General features: G+C 38.1%; 1 protein-coding gene across 1 annotated transcript; it reads left to right on the top strand.

Moving 5' to 3' along the window:
* Positions 1-403: 403 nt before the first annotated feature.
* Positions 404-946, top strand: LOC121173540 (secreted RxLR effector protein 161-like). The gene has a single exon (XM_041009589.1). The coding sequence runs from the start codon at positions 404-406 to the stop codon at positions 944-946; it is 543 nt and encodes a 180-aa protein (XP_040865523.1).
* The last annotated feature ends 16,567 nt before the right edge of the window (positions 947-17,513 follow it).

Here is a 17,513-nt window from a genome sequence, read left to right as displayed (position 1 = left end):
AATTGATTGTTGCTTCTTCTTCTGCATTTTGAGACTATCATTTAGAAAGGGGTTAAAAGTTTGTTAGTGGGAATTTTGTAAGACTCAATTCACCCCATTCTTAAGTTATTGAGGCCACTTGTCCAACACATTATTTCTCATGGGTACAATAGAAGTCCTTATGATTCATGTGTCTATCATAGTAAGGTGGAGGATGGTTCCCACATTTATCTACTACTCTATGTGGATGACATGCTCATAGCATTTCAAGACAAGTCTAAAATTTAGAATATGAAGTCACTACTCAATAGTGAATTTGAGATGAAAGATATGGGAGCTGCAGAAAATATTTTGGGCTTAGAGATCAAGAGGGATTAAGTTTAAAAGAAGCTTTTTTTTATGTCAGAAGGAATACATTCAGAAAATGTTGAATCGTTTTGGGATGGCATCCATAAAACCAATTTGTACTCCTTTGACAACATTCATTCATCTCACTGAACTCAATGCCACTCAGTCAAAATCAGAAAGGGAATACATGTCTCATGTTCCTTATGTGAGTGTTGTAGGTAGTCTCATGTATGTAATGGTGTACACAAGACCAAACCTAGCACAAACAGTCAACGTGGTAAGTAAGTATATGGGTAAACTTGGGAAAGAACATTGGCAAACTGTGAAGTGTATATTTAGGTACCTTAAGGGTACAACTGATATTGGATTGGTCTATCAAGGTGACACATCTTGTGCCCTTGCTGGATATTCAGATTCTGACTATGCTATAGATTTGGATGCAAGACAATCCGTGACAGGGTATGCATTCACAATTAGATATTCTCTTATTAGTTGGAAGGTTACACTTCAATCCACAATTTCCTTATCCACTACAGAGGTTGAATACATGGCTCTAGCAGAAGTAACAAAGGAAGGTATTTGGCTGAAAGGTCTTATTAGTAATCTTAGGTTTCTATAGGATAAAGATATCATTTACTGCAACAGTCTAAGTGTAATTTGTTTAGCCAAGGATCAAGTCCACTTCATCTTGTTGGATCGAGTGGCCTCAGAATAATTAAGAAGGGGGGTTGAATTAATTATTCCTAAATCTTTACTAATTAAAAATTTACTCTTCTAAGGCTTTTACTATGTTGTTAAGTAAATAAAGAGTAGAAAAGAAACTTAACCAAAAGTAAAAGCGGGAATTAAAATGCACAGCGGAAATTAAAAGAGTAGGGAAGAAGGAGATAAACACACAAGAGTTTTTATACTGGTTCGGCAACAACACGTGCCTACATCCAGTCCCCAAGCGACCTGCGGTCCTTGAGATTTCTTTTCCAACCTTGTAAAAATCCTTTTACAAGCAAAGATCCACAAAGGATGTACCCTCCCTTGTTCTCTTTGAACAACCTAGTGGATATACCCTCCACTAGAACTGATCCACAAGAGATGTCTCTCTCTTGTTCTCAGTCAAAACCAAGTAGATGTACCCTCTACTTGTACCACAAAGGATGTACCCTCCAATGTGTTAAGACAAAGTTCTCAGGCGGTTAAACCTTTGAAACTTTGTGAATGGGGATACAAAAGAATTCTCAGGCGGTTAGTCCTTTGAAATCTTTTGTATATGGGAAAGGGAAGAATCAAAAGAATTCTCAGACTGTGTCGTTTTGAATTCTTTGACAAGGGAGAAGAGAGACACAAAAGAATTCAGGCGGTTAGTCCTTTGTTCTTTTGGAAAAGGGAGAAGAGAGACACAAAAAGAATTCAGGCAGTTAGTCCTTGGCGAATTCTTTTTGGCAAAGGGAGAAGAGATGAAAAGAATGAATAGCACAAGTTTTTAAGGTTTAGAAAACCAGAAAACTTTAGAAAGCTTTTGACAAAGAAAGAAGAAGAAGAAGTTCAAAGAGACTCAGAAATCAATGTGGAAAAATTGGTTGTGTAAAGAATGAATTGGAAAAGATAGATTGTAAGAATTGATTAATTGAATGAATTTTTTGGAATGCAAAACAAACCCTTGCTTTTATAGACTCTTCATGTCTGGTCAAGAGAACCATTAGAAGAGTTATGACTTTTAGAAAAACTTAAAACCAATTTGAAAAAGTCAAAAACTATTTGAAGAGTTACATCTTTTGATTTGTTCAGAAACTATCACTGGTAATCGATTACCAAATCAGTGTAATTGATTACACAAAGCTTTTTTGTGAAAGAATGTGACTCTTCACATTTGAATTTGAATTTCAACATTCAAACACACTGGTAATCGATTACCAAATCATTGTAATCGATTACAATTTTTTGAAATTAATTGGAACATTGTAAATTCAGTTGAAAGCTTTTTGAAAACTATTTTGCTACAGGTAATCGATTACAACAATCTGGTAATCGATTACCAGAGAGTAAAAACTCTTTGGTAAACATGTTTTGAGAAAAATCCATGTGCTACTCAATTTTCGAAAAAACTTTTTCATACTTATCTTGATTAATTCTTCTCTTGATTCTTGAATCTTGAGTCTTGAATCTTGATCTTGATTCTTGATTCTTGAAATCGAATTTCCTCTTGAACCTTTAAATGTTCTTGATTCAATCTTGAACATCTTGAACTCATTCTTTGATTCTTGAGATCATCATCTTTGTTATCATGAAGTTGTTCTTGATATTTGAGCTTTTTGTCATCACCTTTATTATCATCAAAACTTCTTTGAATCAATCTTGATTCATCATGAAGCTTGCTTCTACACATCTGTACTGAGAAGAGAATTGCATTTTAGAAAGTTGATATGAAGAAGAATCCAATTGATTTCTTCACAAAGCCTTTTTCCTCGAAGCAAGTTGTATCTGTCCATAGGAAGTCTTGATGTGAAGCATCATAATATAAGACTAATGATACTGCATAATCAAAGCCTTAGACAAAACACTAACACACCAACAATTATACCTTTACTTAATATCTATGAAGCAATCTACTTCAGAATGCTTTGTGTTGTGAAAATGTGTTAAGGTTGATGAAGTTATGCTACTTAAGAAAGGCTTATTTGTTGAAGAAGTTGTGTTACTTCGAAATGCTCATCTAAAAGGTTCCTCAGAATGAGAACCTTAAAATGACTACCTCAGAATGGTTCTACCTTTACTTAATATCTATGAAGCAATCTACTTTAGAATGCTTTGTGTTGTGATGATGTGTTAAGGTTGATGAAGTTATGCTACTTAAGAAAGGCTTATTAGTTGATGAAGTTGTGTTACTTCGAAATGTTCATCTGAAAGGTTCCTCAGAATGAGAACCTTAAAATGACTACCTAAGAATGGTTCAACATGTTATCATTTCATGATAGTTGTCATGTCTGCCTACTTGCTCAAGAAGCCTGTCAGTTGAGTAGGGCCCATTTCAACGATTTTCTTTAGAGGTCTAAGATATTATTGAAGAGTATCTTGAAGCCAAGTTGAAGCATTCTAGTGAGAGCAACTTGAGCAAGATCTTTGTGTGACAAATCTGCATTTTTTGCTTTAACTCTTTCTATTGAGAGCACATTCAAAAAAAACTTGTAATTTGTAATAGGTCTAAGTTAGAAGTGAGAAGATGATATTTCCTGAGTGGAAACCCTCTGTGAGGTGAAAATTTGTAAATGTGCAGTTCAAACATAGAAACCCCTTTACTAATAAAAGTCCAGTAGTAGCAGGCAAGGTTGAAATCCAGTGGTGTTGCTGGTTGTTCGCTTCCGACAAGTGCACCGGATCGCACAAGTAGTATAAAACGGTAAGAACCGAGTATCAAATTCTCGGGGAACTTGTGTTATTTGGTAAGCTATTTCAGCAAATAGGTGTTTGGTGTGTAAAGATAAGTGTGAATATGAACAGGTGTGTAAACTATCTGTGCAAAAAGGAAAATCACGCGAGAGAAAAGATGTGTAAAAACAAGTAGAAAACACGTTGGCCTTCCTAATAGGTGCCTGATGCTAAAAAGATATTCTCTATCTAACAATGCTCATGTGTTCCTATGGTGTCTCCTGAGATACTAAACCCCGATTCCTCATGATAGTTTAGCCTAATCCTGATCAAGCATCGTCTGCAGATTCCTCTTGTTGGACTAAACTCAACCAGGACCACATTAAGACACACATACACAACTAAATTAGCGGCACCAACTCCTCAAGGATATGCGCTAAGCTGAACATCTGCCACAAGGATATGCGCTAAGCTCCTTAAAGGCTGCGCTTAGTGGCACCAACTCCTAAAAAATTTCACTAAGTATGGGGAGCTTAGTGAGCGAAGCTCACTTAGCTTAGTGGATGCCGCAACAAATCGCACTTGGCATAGGAAAGCTCGGCTTAGCGCGCGGCTATCAACAAAAAATTGTCTAAGTTACCTGGGCTTAGTGATTCAGCCTCGCTTAGCCACAGGTAGTTCAACAAGAGGATGAGTGTTCATCCTCAAAGGATGAACTCGCTTAGCACGGTAAGCACACATAGCGAGTTCTTCAGAGAACGCCTATATACAATGAGTACTGATGAACTTGCTTAGCGCAGCATGCTCACTAAGCGAGTTCATTGCGTTTTCCAGAAAATGTAGTTCGTTTTCTTGCACTTTTCAAGCGTCTAAAAGGCATATCAAACATGCAATGTGTGCATTATAGTCAATATAGTATACAAGCGTATATAGTCCTAATCTTAAACTAATTCTAACAAAACATTAAAACCCTAAAAATCTAAAACTACAAGTGAAGTCTTCTATCCTAAAGTTTAGACAAGAAAAAGAGAAAAGGAACCAAGGAACTTACTTGGATGGTGAATGGTTGTTGCTTCGAAGTTGATAACGCAAAAAGAAAACACAAATGCAAAATGTGCAAATTTTTGGAGAGAGAGAATGCAGAGACGAAGTTTCCGAAATCTGGCAAGTGTGAGTGTAATTGCTGTTACACTCACTTAAGCAGTTTTCAACACTTTCGCTTAGCGGACCGCTGCACTAAGCGAGCCAGAGAGACGTTTAGTTTCTCAATGAGGCTCGCTTAGCGGATCCGCGCGCTTAGCCGACGTTTCAAATTCAAAATCAGTTTTTTTTAACAGACAAGCTTGGCTTAGCGCGAGGATAAGACCACTTAGCGAGGTTTGCAGATCAGAAAAGCTACAACTCTCGCTAAGCCAGGCTCTGGCCGGCTTAGCTAAAATGATGCATCTTAAGTACAAAGGAGCATGCGCTTAGCTGATAAGGACTCGCTTAGTGCTTACATTGCCACATGGAATTTAGCTTAGCTGCCATGACTGGCGCTTAGCTTCATGAACCTCTGTTCTGACCATAAGGAATTTAGCTTGGCGACAATAGGTCGCGCTTAGCCAAGGATAAGTTGTCGCTTAGCATTTTAGCTGTCGCTTAGCCAAATTGGATTAGGCTCAGCTTCGCCTTGGCTAGCTTAGCGGAATGAATCAGCCTAAGATGAAGGGGTTAGACGCTAAGTGCTTGAGACTCATGGCTTAGCGCATGAATAATTATGCGCTTAGCGTGAGGCTTGTGCTTAGCGAAAGGACTGTTTTTTTATAAAAAGTTTTCTAAGTTATTTTTCAGTCCTTTTTCCAAGAAATTGAAACCCTTATGTTTAACATTCAAAGATAGGCTGATATACTCCTATGTACAAATTATGCAGCAAGTTCCCAATGATCTAATGCATGAAAAACAAAAATTACAGAAATTAAAAATGGGTTGCCTCCCAGGAAGTGCTTCTTGAACGTCATTAGCTTGACGCTTTTACCTCACTGGGCGATCTTATGTTTTGGTTCTTACCTTCAGAACCTCTTGACCTCCTTCCATTACCTGTAAGCAGACATTGTGTTCTGGAGCAGGCTTGTCTTCAACAAACAAATCAAAATCAATTTTTTGATCTTCAAAACCTAGCTCCAGCTTTCTCTTCCCCATATCAACTACGCAGCTTGCGGTCAACATGAATGGCCTTCCCAATATTACAGGGATGTTAGTATCTTTAGAGATATCCATTACCACAAAGTCTGCCGGGAAGATAAAATGTTTCACTCTGACCATCACATCTTCAATTACTCCATATGGCCTGGTAATGGAGCGGTTAGCTAATTGTAAAGTCATTCGAGTGGGAATTATTTCCAACTCTCCCAATCTTCTGCACATGGAGAGTGGCATCAAATTGATACTTGCTCCCAGGTCAATAAGAGCTTTTCCCACATTGACTTCTCCAATTGAACAAGGAATAGTTACACTCCCAGGATCTTTATGCTTGGGTGGAAGGATCTTTTGGATCACAACACTGCAGTTTCCTTCCACTATGATGTTTTCCTGATGAATATATTTATGCTTCCTTGTTAACATATCCTTCAAGAATTTAGAGTAGAGTGGCATCTGCTGCAAAGCTTCTCCGAAGGGCATGGTTATTTCCAGTTTCCTGAAAATATCTAACAATCTCGCCAGATGACGATCTTTCTCCTTTTTGGAAGGTACCACTGGATATGGTACTTCCACACCTTCGTCCACCGCTTTTTCACTTCTACCCTTCTTTGCAGCCTTATTTTTTTCTTCCTTTTCATTTTTTTTCATTTTTTATTTCTTTTTCTACTTCTTTTTCTTTTTCTTGGTCCTCTATTTATTTTTTTTGGACCATTATTTGTTTCTCTTTTTCCTGATTCCCTTCACCTCTCCCATCATTTTTCTTAACTTCAGCACTTTTCTTTTCAGCCACTTTCTCATTGTACACCACAATTTCTTCATCCTCAGCTTCCACAAACCTCTTACTCCTTGTCATCACAGCTTTGCATTCCTCCTTGGGATTCTGTTCCGTATTTGCCACAAAATTGTTGGATGACTTGTCAGCTATCTGCTTGGGCAGTTGTCCCTCTTGGACCTCAATGTTTTTCAGTGTTGACTCAGTGCTTTTATGATTTGACATTGTTACCTGCATAAACTTAGTCAAAGTCTCCTCCAGCTTCGTCGTCCTCTAGAAAATGTTGGGCCCTTGTTGGATTGGCCTATTCGAAGGTCCATTCTAGTCTTTGTTGAACTGGTTACCAGGGTGTGTCCTCCACTGTCCTTGTTGATTATAGGGACTCTTCAAAAAGCCTGAAAATCCTCCTTGAGTATACCCTTGTCGTTGTTGATTCCCCATAAAATGAATTTCTTGAGTGTTTTCTTCGGTGGAAATATATTGGCCTGTTTCATGAGCCTCACCACAGATGGTACAACCTGTAACCTGCAAAACTGAAGAATGTGTATGTTGACCAATGGACAATTTAGTTGGCAACTTATCGAGTGTTTCCGTTAAAATCTCAAGTTGCTTAGAAAACAACTTGTTCTGTGCCAACAAAGCGTCTTGTGATGATAGCTCTAACAAGCTCTTCTTTGTGGGTTGATGGGTTCTGTCTCGCAGAATGGCGTGATCACTGGCTGACATATTCTCAATTAGCTCAGTTGCTTCTTCCGGGGTCTTCAGCTTTATTTTTCCCCTTGCAGAAGCATCTAGCAGTTGCTTGGTTTGTGGTCTCACCCATCTATGAACATATTCAGTTGGATTGGCTTGGAAAACCTTGAGTGGGAGTTCTTCTCAACAATCCTTTAAACCTCTCCAAAGCTTCGCTCAAAGATTCATCAGGGAATTGATGAAATGAAGATATTGCAGCTTTCCCTTCAACAGTCTTAGACTCTAGGAAGTATTTCTTTAGGAACTTTTCAACAACTTCTTCCCAGGTTTTCAGACTATTACCCTTGAATGAGTGGAGCCACCTCTTGGCTTCTTCTGCCAATGAGAATGAGAAAAGGCTTAGCCTAATAGCTTCGTTTGGTACACTGACAATCTTAACAGTGTTGCATATTTAAATGAACATTGCCAAGTGTGCATAGGGGTCTTCATTAGGTAATCCTTGAAATAAGTTCCCCTGTATTAAATGAATTAAGGAATGTGGGTAGTTGATGTTGTTAGTTTGCACTTTAGGACGTGTAATGCTGGTGAAAAATTGTGGTACTGAACTACTTGAGTAATCCTCAAGGGTAATCCTCTGGTCATGCTCTTCTGCCATGGTAATGACTTCAGGTAATTGAGTGGCAGATTCCCTTGATGATGGTGAATCAGGTGATAATAAGTAAGAGAAATGAGTCTCTTCCTCAAGAATGGATGCAATTGTTCTGTCTTGCAGAAGTTTCTTTCTCCTCTCGGCCTTGTTCCTTCGCCATGTAGCTTCAATTTCTAAGCCCAGAGGAACTAAATTGCCTGTGGGAGATCTATGCATATACAATACTAACAGAATAGCGGTTATCCAGTTCAATAAGAGAAGACAAATAGGAATTAAGAACAAGTATTCACAAAAACAATCAAAGAATAACAAATAAAGAATAAACACCTAAAAATGAACTAACTTCCCAAATAAAAAGAAGTTCCCCGGTAATGGCGCCAAAAACTTGTGCGCTTCCGGCAAGTACATCGGATCGCACAAGTAGTATAAAATGGTAAGAACCGAGTATCGAACTCTCGAGGAACTTGTGTTATTTGGTAAGCTATTTCAGCAAATAGGTGTCAGGTGTGTAAAGATAAGTGTGAATATAAACAGGTGTGTAAACTATCTGATGCAAGCTCCATTGGAGCTTGTAGGCCTAGGATTTTCTTCATCAATGGATTCCTTTGCTTCTTGGAAGATGAATGGCAGCGGAATGAAGAAAGGAAGAGAGAGAGGAGACGCCACTTCAAGGAGAAGATGAGTCTAGAAGAAGCTCACCACCATAGGAGGCCATGGATAAGAGCTTGGAGGAAGAAAAAGATGAATGAAGGGAGAGGGAGAGAAGAGCACGAAATTTTGTGCTCCAAATGAGCTTTGAAATCTGAAGTTTAATATTCAAATGATCAAAGTTGAAAAAAATGCACACACATGACCTCTATTTATAGCCTAAATGTCACACAAAATTGGAGGGAAATTCAAATTTCACTTGAATTTGAAATTGAATTTGTGGAGCCAAACTTTGGAGCCAAAATTTCACTAATTATGATTAGTGAATTTTTAGTTATGGTTCAGCCCACTAATCCAAGATCAATTCCAAGATTCTCCACTAAGTGTGCTTAGGTGTCATGAGGCATGAAAAACATGAAGGACATGCACAAAGTGTGACTATATGATGTGACAATGGGGTGTAGTAAGCAAATGCTCACCTCCCCCTCTAAAATTTAATTGGATTGGGCTTCTACCAATTCAATTAAATTTATTTCCAACCACACACATCAAATATCCACTTAGTGCATGTGAAATTACAAAACTACCCCTAATACAAAAACTAGTCTAGGTGCCCTAAAATACAAGGGCTGAAAAATCCTATATTTCTAGGGTACCCTACCTACATTATGGAGCCCTAAATACAAGGCCCAAAAATAATGAAACCTTAATCTAATATTTACAAACATAAGTGGGCTCGTACTTAGCCCACAGGCCCGAAATCTACCCTAAGGCTCATAAGAACCCTAAGGCCTTCACTTGCATCTCTGGCCCAATCTACTTGGAGTTTTCTATCCAATGCCCTTGCGGGGTAGGATTGCATCATTCCCTCCCCTTTGAAAAGGATTTGACCTCAAATCCCGAGGTTCTTGAAACTCTGGGCTTTTTTCCTCAACACCTGTAAAAAGAACAAAAACATATGTATTAGTGGTGTTTAGTATGTTGAAGTAAGGTAAGGTTTGAAAACTCATTTCCTGGGCATCTTCCCATGAAGGAACATGGTTCCTCACCAACTCAATGAGTGGTGCTACAAGTATAGAAAAATATGGGGCAAACCTTTTGTAAAAGTTTGTTAAGTCTTGGAAGCCCCAAATTTTTCTTACGCTTGGTGGAGCGGGCCACTCAGGAATGACCCTTATTCTCTTAGGGTTCATGGGAACCCCTTGATCACAATTTAAAAAATTAAGAAAAGTAAAGCAATAGAACATACCTTTTTCGGTATTTTCATGTTGATTATTCCTACCAAAAAGTATGACAAACCTAAGGTGTCCCATATGAGTGCCTAAGTTTGTATTGAAACTAAAAATAAGAACAAACCTACCTAATGAGTCCCTATGTACACAAATCATGAAGATGTTGGGTGCACGAGTGATTTTACAAAAGAGTGTTGCACCACCCAAAGCATTCATCACACCACCTATTTTAGGGATTTGGTGCCTAATAATACCTATTTTGGGCACCAACAAAGCACAAGGATTTAATCTCTTGTGAACCAAACCCTCATCCAACAACTCCTTTACTTGAGGAATAAACTCAAGCCTAAGAGATGAGGCAATGCTAACAAGTGTCTTTTTACAAAGGAGAAAATGTGGAGGTTGTCTAAGAAGGGAAATTTCTTTAATATTTGTCTTTATTTCAAAATGTCTTTCCTTCTATGCTAACCTCATGGAGGAGACACTTACCTCCTTACACTCCTCCTTAACCATTAAAGGTTGTCCTTCTTCTTGGGGGTAGATCTCTTCACTAGATTCTTCCCCTTTTGCTTCTTCACTTTTACTAGAGGAAGGTGAAGTAGTAGCCTCATCTTGGCTACTATAAATGTCTTGGCCCCTCATAATCATGGTTTTCTTGGTGGGGCATTGAGAAGTAATGTGTCCTCTTCCAAGACATTTAAAGCACTTCATGGAGCTAGTCTTCTCTTGCATACTAGCCTTAAGGGGTTGCTTTTCTATTGTCTTCCCCTTATCATCTTTGGGCTTAGAAGGTCTCACCCGTAAGATTCCTTGACCTTGGTCTTTCTTTGGATAAGAGTGAGAGCCATAAGATTTTGAAGTAGACTTCCTTTTAAGTTGTTGCTCTACCCTTATTTCCCAATCTAAATTGGCCTCTACATTGTCCTTCCCATGGAAGTATGGGAGTTTAATGTTAACCTCTTGAGGCTTTCTTTCATTTTCTCTCCTATGGGAGTGAGGTCGAAGATATGACCTATGCCTTCTTTCATAATAGTCACGAAGTTCTTCACTTAGGCTCTTGCAAGAGTTATGACTACTATAGGAGGCATGTTTTTCTCTTTTCATTTCTTTCCTTATTTTTCTTCTTTCTTCCTCTCTTATTTTCTCTCTTTTATCTTGACTTATTTCTTCCACTCTTTTTTTTTCCTTTTTCTTTTCTCTCTTGTTTTTCTTTCCACAACATAAGGGATCTCAACTCATCTAATATCATATACAAGGGGTCCTTAGGAGTAGAACCCTCACCATTAACACTAGATGAAGAATGAAGACTCATGTTGGTTCCTAAGTTATGGTTCTTTCTTGTTGGGGGTTTGAAAACAAAAGGTAAAAGAAACTATGGTTGAAACTAGCCAAAATAAACACTAAAAGAGGTGTGAAAGATAAGGTAAAAACTAATTGGTAAAAGGCAAGCTATCTAGGCGGTTTGACAATGGAGGGTAAAAGAAATAAGCTATGAAAGTAAGCAAGAAATTAAAGTGCAAGAAATGCAAACTAGGCGGATCCTAAGAGTGTTTTGATGACCTCATTTAAGGTTCCCAACAAAACACTCACCATCCTAAGGGAAAATTGCCTAAAATTATTACACACAAATGGAAGTAGGGTGACCTAGCGGAGGCTCCCAACTTACTTCCAATGAAAGACCTTTTTGTTACAAAATTTGAAAGCAAAGCAAATTGCCAATTACAAAATTACAAAGAAAAAAAAAAGTCCTCAATTGTGGTGGCTATTCTCTCTTTAGTGTTTCACTCAATTTGGAGTGCTTCTTAGTCCAATAGCTCTTAAGGTGGTTGACCCCTTTCTTTTTGACTCAAATTCTTCAAGATATGGCACCAATCCTCCTTTCCAATTCCCTATATGGCAACTCACAAACAAGGAAACAAAGAGACAAGCAATAACCAAAGACCAAAAAAAATGAAATGAAAGCTAAACCAATAGAGTTTTAACAAGACAAATTTCCAAGGATTATTCAACAATTAAAGCAATGAAAAGCACAAAAAAGCAAGCTAGGACTCAAAGAGAAACCTAGAATGGCTCTAGAGTAGAGTAGAAAAACTCTAAAAAAAAAAGACTCAAGAAACCTATAGTTTTGGCACTTGTTTTCACAATAATTTTCAATTTAAATTTCAGAACTAGGATTGGTATAAAATAGGCACCAATTATAGAACAAATTTTGAGCCAAAACAACAAGCACACTTTCCTTTCACTTTTTTTTTCCTGGACACTGATTTTTCTGCCTACTTGTGAGATTTTTCTTATTTTTTCCTTTAATCCAAATTGCTTGGTTCTTTTTTATAATTTTTTTCCAGATGTCTAGAAAATTCAGTAAAAGTTTCAGCTAAAAAAACGTAGTGATCAATTCCCAGTAATTTATACAAGTTCGTATGTTCAAGCTGCCAGCACCAGCGATTTCAACCTAGAAATCAAGAGTAGTGTTTATGTTGCTTAAGGCTTGGATAGTTACAATTTGTGTTTGCTTATGCTCAATTATCTTGAATAACACAATTCAAGAGAGCTTAAGACTTATTTGATTCAAAAATCCAGCCACAACTCAGCACCACAACTCAACTTCATCATAGGCATTATGTAGGAATCTTAGAAAACAAAAAAGAGTTCAACAACAAGACTACTTCTAGGAATTGATTTAGAACATGTTATGAACTAAATAACATGCATGAATTAGACTCAAAATTCAAAAGATAGGCTAAGAATGACAAGAATACATGAACAAATGTATCTAGAATTCAATCAACAAAATAAAAATTCAACACAAACTTAGAACATAATGTGACAATTACTATGACTAAACATGACTCTAAGACAACATGGATTAAGTGATTTACACTTAGATTTTTGTGTTTTTTTTTCTAATCAATATTTTGGAAGAAAATTTAGATCTAAGGTTCAGCACATGAATATTATGAATGAAAAATGATAGAACCTAAAATCAACACAAAAACAAGATTCAAGAGTAGATCTACAAAATTTGAACCATAGAAATGCAAGAACAAGTGTAGATCTAAGATTTAATCGGTTTATTTTTTTTTAATCTACTCTAAACAGCACCAAACCACAAGACAATGGAGGATATACATGGAGAATAAGATGAAGAACAAGGAATTAAAGAGAATTCACCGAACAAAAAAGATAGAGGAAGCAAAAGAACATCACCTAGATGAAGATGCTCTTGATACCACATGATGCAAGCTCCATTGGAGCTTGTAGGCCTAGGATCTTCTTCATCAATGGATTCCTTTGCTTCTTGGAAGATGAATGACAGCGGAATGAAGAAAGGAAGAGAGAGAGGAGACGCCACTTCAAGGAGAAGATGAGTCTAGAAGAAGCTCACCACCATAGGAGGCCATGGATAAGAGCTTGGAAGAAGAAGGAGATGAATGAAAGGAGAGGGAGAGAAGAGCACGAAATTTTATGCTCCAAATGAGCTTTGAAATCTGAAGTTTAATATTCAAATGATCAAAGTTGAAAAAAATGCACACACATGACCTCTATTTATAGCCTAAGTGTCACACAAAATTGGAGGGAAATTCAAATTTCACTTGAATTTGAAATTGAATTTGTGGAGCCAAACTTTGGAGCCAAAATTTCACTAATTATGATTAGTGAATTTTTAGTTATGGTTCAGCCCACTAATCCAAGATCAATTTCAAGATTCTCCACTAAGTGTGCTTAGGTGTCATGAGGCATGAAAAACATAAAGGACATGCACAAAGTGTGACTATATGATGTGGCAATGGGGTGCAGTAAGCAAATGCTCACCTCCCCCTCTAAAATTTAATTGGATTGGGCTTCTACCAATTCAATTAAATTTATTTCCAACCACACACATCAAATATCCACTTAGTGCATGTGAAATTACAAAACTACCCCTAATACAAAAACTAGTCTAGGTGCCCTAAAATACAAGGGCTGAAAAATCCTATATTTCTAGGGTACCCTACCTGCATTATGGAGCCCTAAATACAAGGCCCAAAAATAATGAAACCTTAATCTAATATTTACAAACATAAGTGGGCTCGTACTTAGCCCACAGGCCCGAAATCTACCCTAAGGCTCATAAGAACCTTAAGGCCTTCTCTTGCATCTCTGGCCCAATCTACTTGGAGTTTTCTATCCAATGCCCTTGCGGGGTAGGATTGCATCACTATCTGTGCAAAAAGGAAAATCACGCGAGGAAAATCACTATCAAAGAAAGTAGCTTAAACCATATTCTCACGGCTACTGTTTCACTCAAGCACAAGTGTTTAAGCTATTCATTAATAACAACTAGCAAGAGGTCCAATCTTTGCACTTCATCTCATGCCATAAAGTAAAAAATGTATAAACAGAATCAGAAGGACTTTCTCAAGCTTGTAGTGAGGCTTGGCTACAAAAATTCATTGGTTTTTCTAGGATTCAAAGGCTTAGATTCTAAGAGAGCATAAATCCTAGATTTATCCAAGTGATCTTTTTCATGCGCTTAGCTTGCTCATTAGCTTTTGACCTTGTTACATCAGCACACTTTTCCTTTTTTTTTTTTTGAAACAAACAACTTATGTGTTGTGTGTGCTGATGCTTTATCTCTTTCTTTGCATCCCAATTAGTTTCACTCCCCCAAATTTGGGGTAAATTTGCCTTGAACCATATGCTCTCCTAGAATCTAAACAAAGTATCTGGAGATAATTATTTAAGTTCAGGGTTCAAATTTTTGACAATATCATTCAGCTCAAAAAGGGGTGCAAAGGATACAATTATCATTCAAGGTAAGCTTTTTGGTCAAAAGGCTTGTGTATGTACAATCATGGCCTTCATCAAGTCCTCATTTATACATTTCATTCTAAAATCCAGAGATTTATGCAAAGATTATTACTCACAGCTAGTCGTTCACTCACAGTTTAAGTTCACACTCTCACCTATTTTGGTTCAAGCTTTTCTTTCTCAATCAATCTGTCTACTGACTAACAATTCTAAATGCAAGTTCACATTCTTGTTCTTTCTTTGTCTAACATACACACTTGTTCAAACTCATGAAAAGGAACACAAACTCCATCACAATCATGCATTCAATTCAAAATAAAAGCATATAACCATTTTCATAAGTCAATAAAAGAGCTTCACTGCCATATCATTAAAAACCAAGTTAAACTGTTCAAAATGCTTCAAAATAAGCAAACCAACTATCCATAAATAAAACTAGCAGTGTATATAAACATAAAAGAAATATTGTATTGAAACTATAATCATAATAATAATAATAAACCAAAAAGCAAAAAGTGTCATCAGGAATCAAAATTCCTGTGACTGGTCCTTGGTGTCCTGTGTCTGAACATCCTCCTCATCTGTTAGATGCAATATTGGAGTAGCTGGAGGAGAAGTGTCCATAGCCAGGACTGGTGTAGTCGAGTCCTCTGGCATCTCTAGAAGAGGAGTGGAGGGGTCTGCTGCAGGTTGAGGTGAGGGTATGTCCTCCCCTTGTGCAGAAAGCTCTGAAGTAGCCTCAAGGGATCGCTCAGGCATGGCAGCAACTACCTGTCTCACCTGTGTCTCCTCTGCCTCTTCTCCTATAACAAATGGCTCTGGGATGGTGGCCTCAGATGACTCATCCTCCACATGCTGGGGTACCTGGGTTGTGGGACCTTCATCTTCCCTGTGAAGAGAAGGTTGGGTCCCGGGCCAGGCTATCATCTCCCTGAACTGCTCAACTGAAGGAATAGATCCTGGAGGCGCCACCACCTGTAAACTCTGTAATAAAATGATATGTCCCTGATGAATGCTCTGAAGCATGGCTTCAAAGTGCTGAGAATCTGTCTGAGCTGGGACAGAAGGAGCTACTGAAGTGGATGCTGGAGTAGGAGCTGCAGAAGTAGAAGGAAGCTCAACTGGCCTTGCCCTCGCCCTCTTAGCCCCTCATATAGAAACTGTTAGATCCTCGGGGTTCCAACAGTTCTTCCTGATGTAGGCCAAGTTAATGACCTGGCTCAGGCGCTCAAAAGTGAGGCTATCAGAGACAACCCCTCTGGCTCTACATAATGCGGTGATTAGAGCAGGGAACCCAACTCTAGAAGTGTTAGACTGGGCTATAGAGGTCATCTGGCCAGAGATCAGTGCTTCTATGTTCATATCCAAGCGAGAAACTAGGCCAAAGATCAGCCTAGCTCTATCCAATGTCAAGTTAGAAGTGTGTGATGTAGGGGCCAAGTTGGAGTATGAGAGGACACTCCACACCTGAGCTAGTGTAGTCAAATCCTTCCTGAGAATCTTCCCAAGATGGCCCTCAGAGTTCAAGATGAACCCTCGGCCAGGTATGCATAAGGCAGCCTCTATCTCTCTATAGTCTATAGGCAATCTGCAGTATCTGGAGTAAGCGAGTAAGGTCTCCCCCTCAGCTAATACCACAGGTGTCTCCAAGAATGTGTTGAGACTGTCAGCATCAATCTTCACCAAATGACCTCTGACTCTGGACTCCTTTGGTGGACGGTCCTCAGAACTGTATAAATTTGCATAGAATTCTTTCACCAAAGCTAGGTTTATGCTTCCATCAACTAAATTGGTGAGGCGTTTATGGAAATTATGCCTCTCCAATTCAACCTTAAACTCATCTAGCTCAGAGTGATATATCTCTACTTTCCTCTCTGGTAAAATGTTTCTCCCCAGGACATTATCTATGTATCTGGTCCAAGCATCTAAGGAAGAGAATCTCCTTGTGTCATATTGCGCTGTGGGTCTTAAACTAATACTTTTACGTTTCCTAGAAGCCATCTAAAAATAAAGACACCAAACAATTAATCAAGACACAATTTATTAAAAATTAAAACTGAAAAAGACACTGGCCGTTTAGCGAGACATGGTCCGCTTAGCTGGCCTTTGCAAAAAAAAAAAAAAACACTACCGCTTAGCGACATGTGGAGTCGCTTAGCGGAAGTTGCAAAAATTCAACTTCTGCAGAATTGGCTTAGCTGGAAAGTGCCCGCTAAGCTGAACATCTGCCGCAAGGATATGCGCTAAGCTCCTTAAAGGTTGTGCTTAGCGTGTGCTTTTCTTGCTCAGCGGATGGACTGAAGTGGTGCGCTTAGCAAACCTGTACAGCTCATCTTCTTCCAGATTGTTCTTCGCGCTTAGCTAAAGAGTGTTGTGCTTAGCGGACGCTCGCTAAGCCAGCAGATTGGCTTAGCGAGAAGGTGAAAAACAACACTTTAAAACTTGCTTAATTAACCTGAAATTGAGAGAAAATGATTATTAAACACACAAAACAGAATTACTAAGTATTTATTACCTATCTTTAACTAAAAGAACTTATAAAACTACAAAATAACCATAAATTGGAGGAGTTTAATACAATTTACACAAGTTTTATACACAAAAGTTAGTCATATTCACCGACTAACAACTAGTCTACTTGAAGCTAAGAGTGAAGTCCAGTTGATGAATTGGCAGGTTGTTGAAATCCAGTAGTTATTGGTTCAACAATGACTGGTTGTATCAATGAAATCTCATCTTGAAGGGTAATGACTAGATGTAGCCCAAGTTTAGGGTAAACCAATATAAAAATCATTATACATTACTCTCTTTTTTCTCTGCACTGATTATCTGTCAATTGGTTTTTGTTAATCTTCAAGAA

This window comes from Glycine max, chromosome 15 (assembly GCF_000004515.6).
Source record: "Glycine max cultivar Williams 82 chromosome 15, Glycine_max_v4.0, whole genome shotgun sequence".
Taxonomy (NCBI): Eukaryota; Viridiplantae; Streptophyta; class Magnoliopsida; order Fabales; family Fabaceae; genus Glycine; species Glycine max.
This window is presented reverse-complemented; position numbering and strand designations above follow the sequence as displayed.

Excerpts from the sequence above, each read along its gene's own strand:
- LOC121173540 (XM_041009589.1), top strand. The coding sequence starts at position 404 with ATGTTGAATCGTTTTGGGATGGCATCCATAAAACCAATTTGTACTCCT.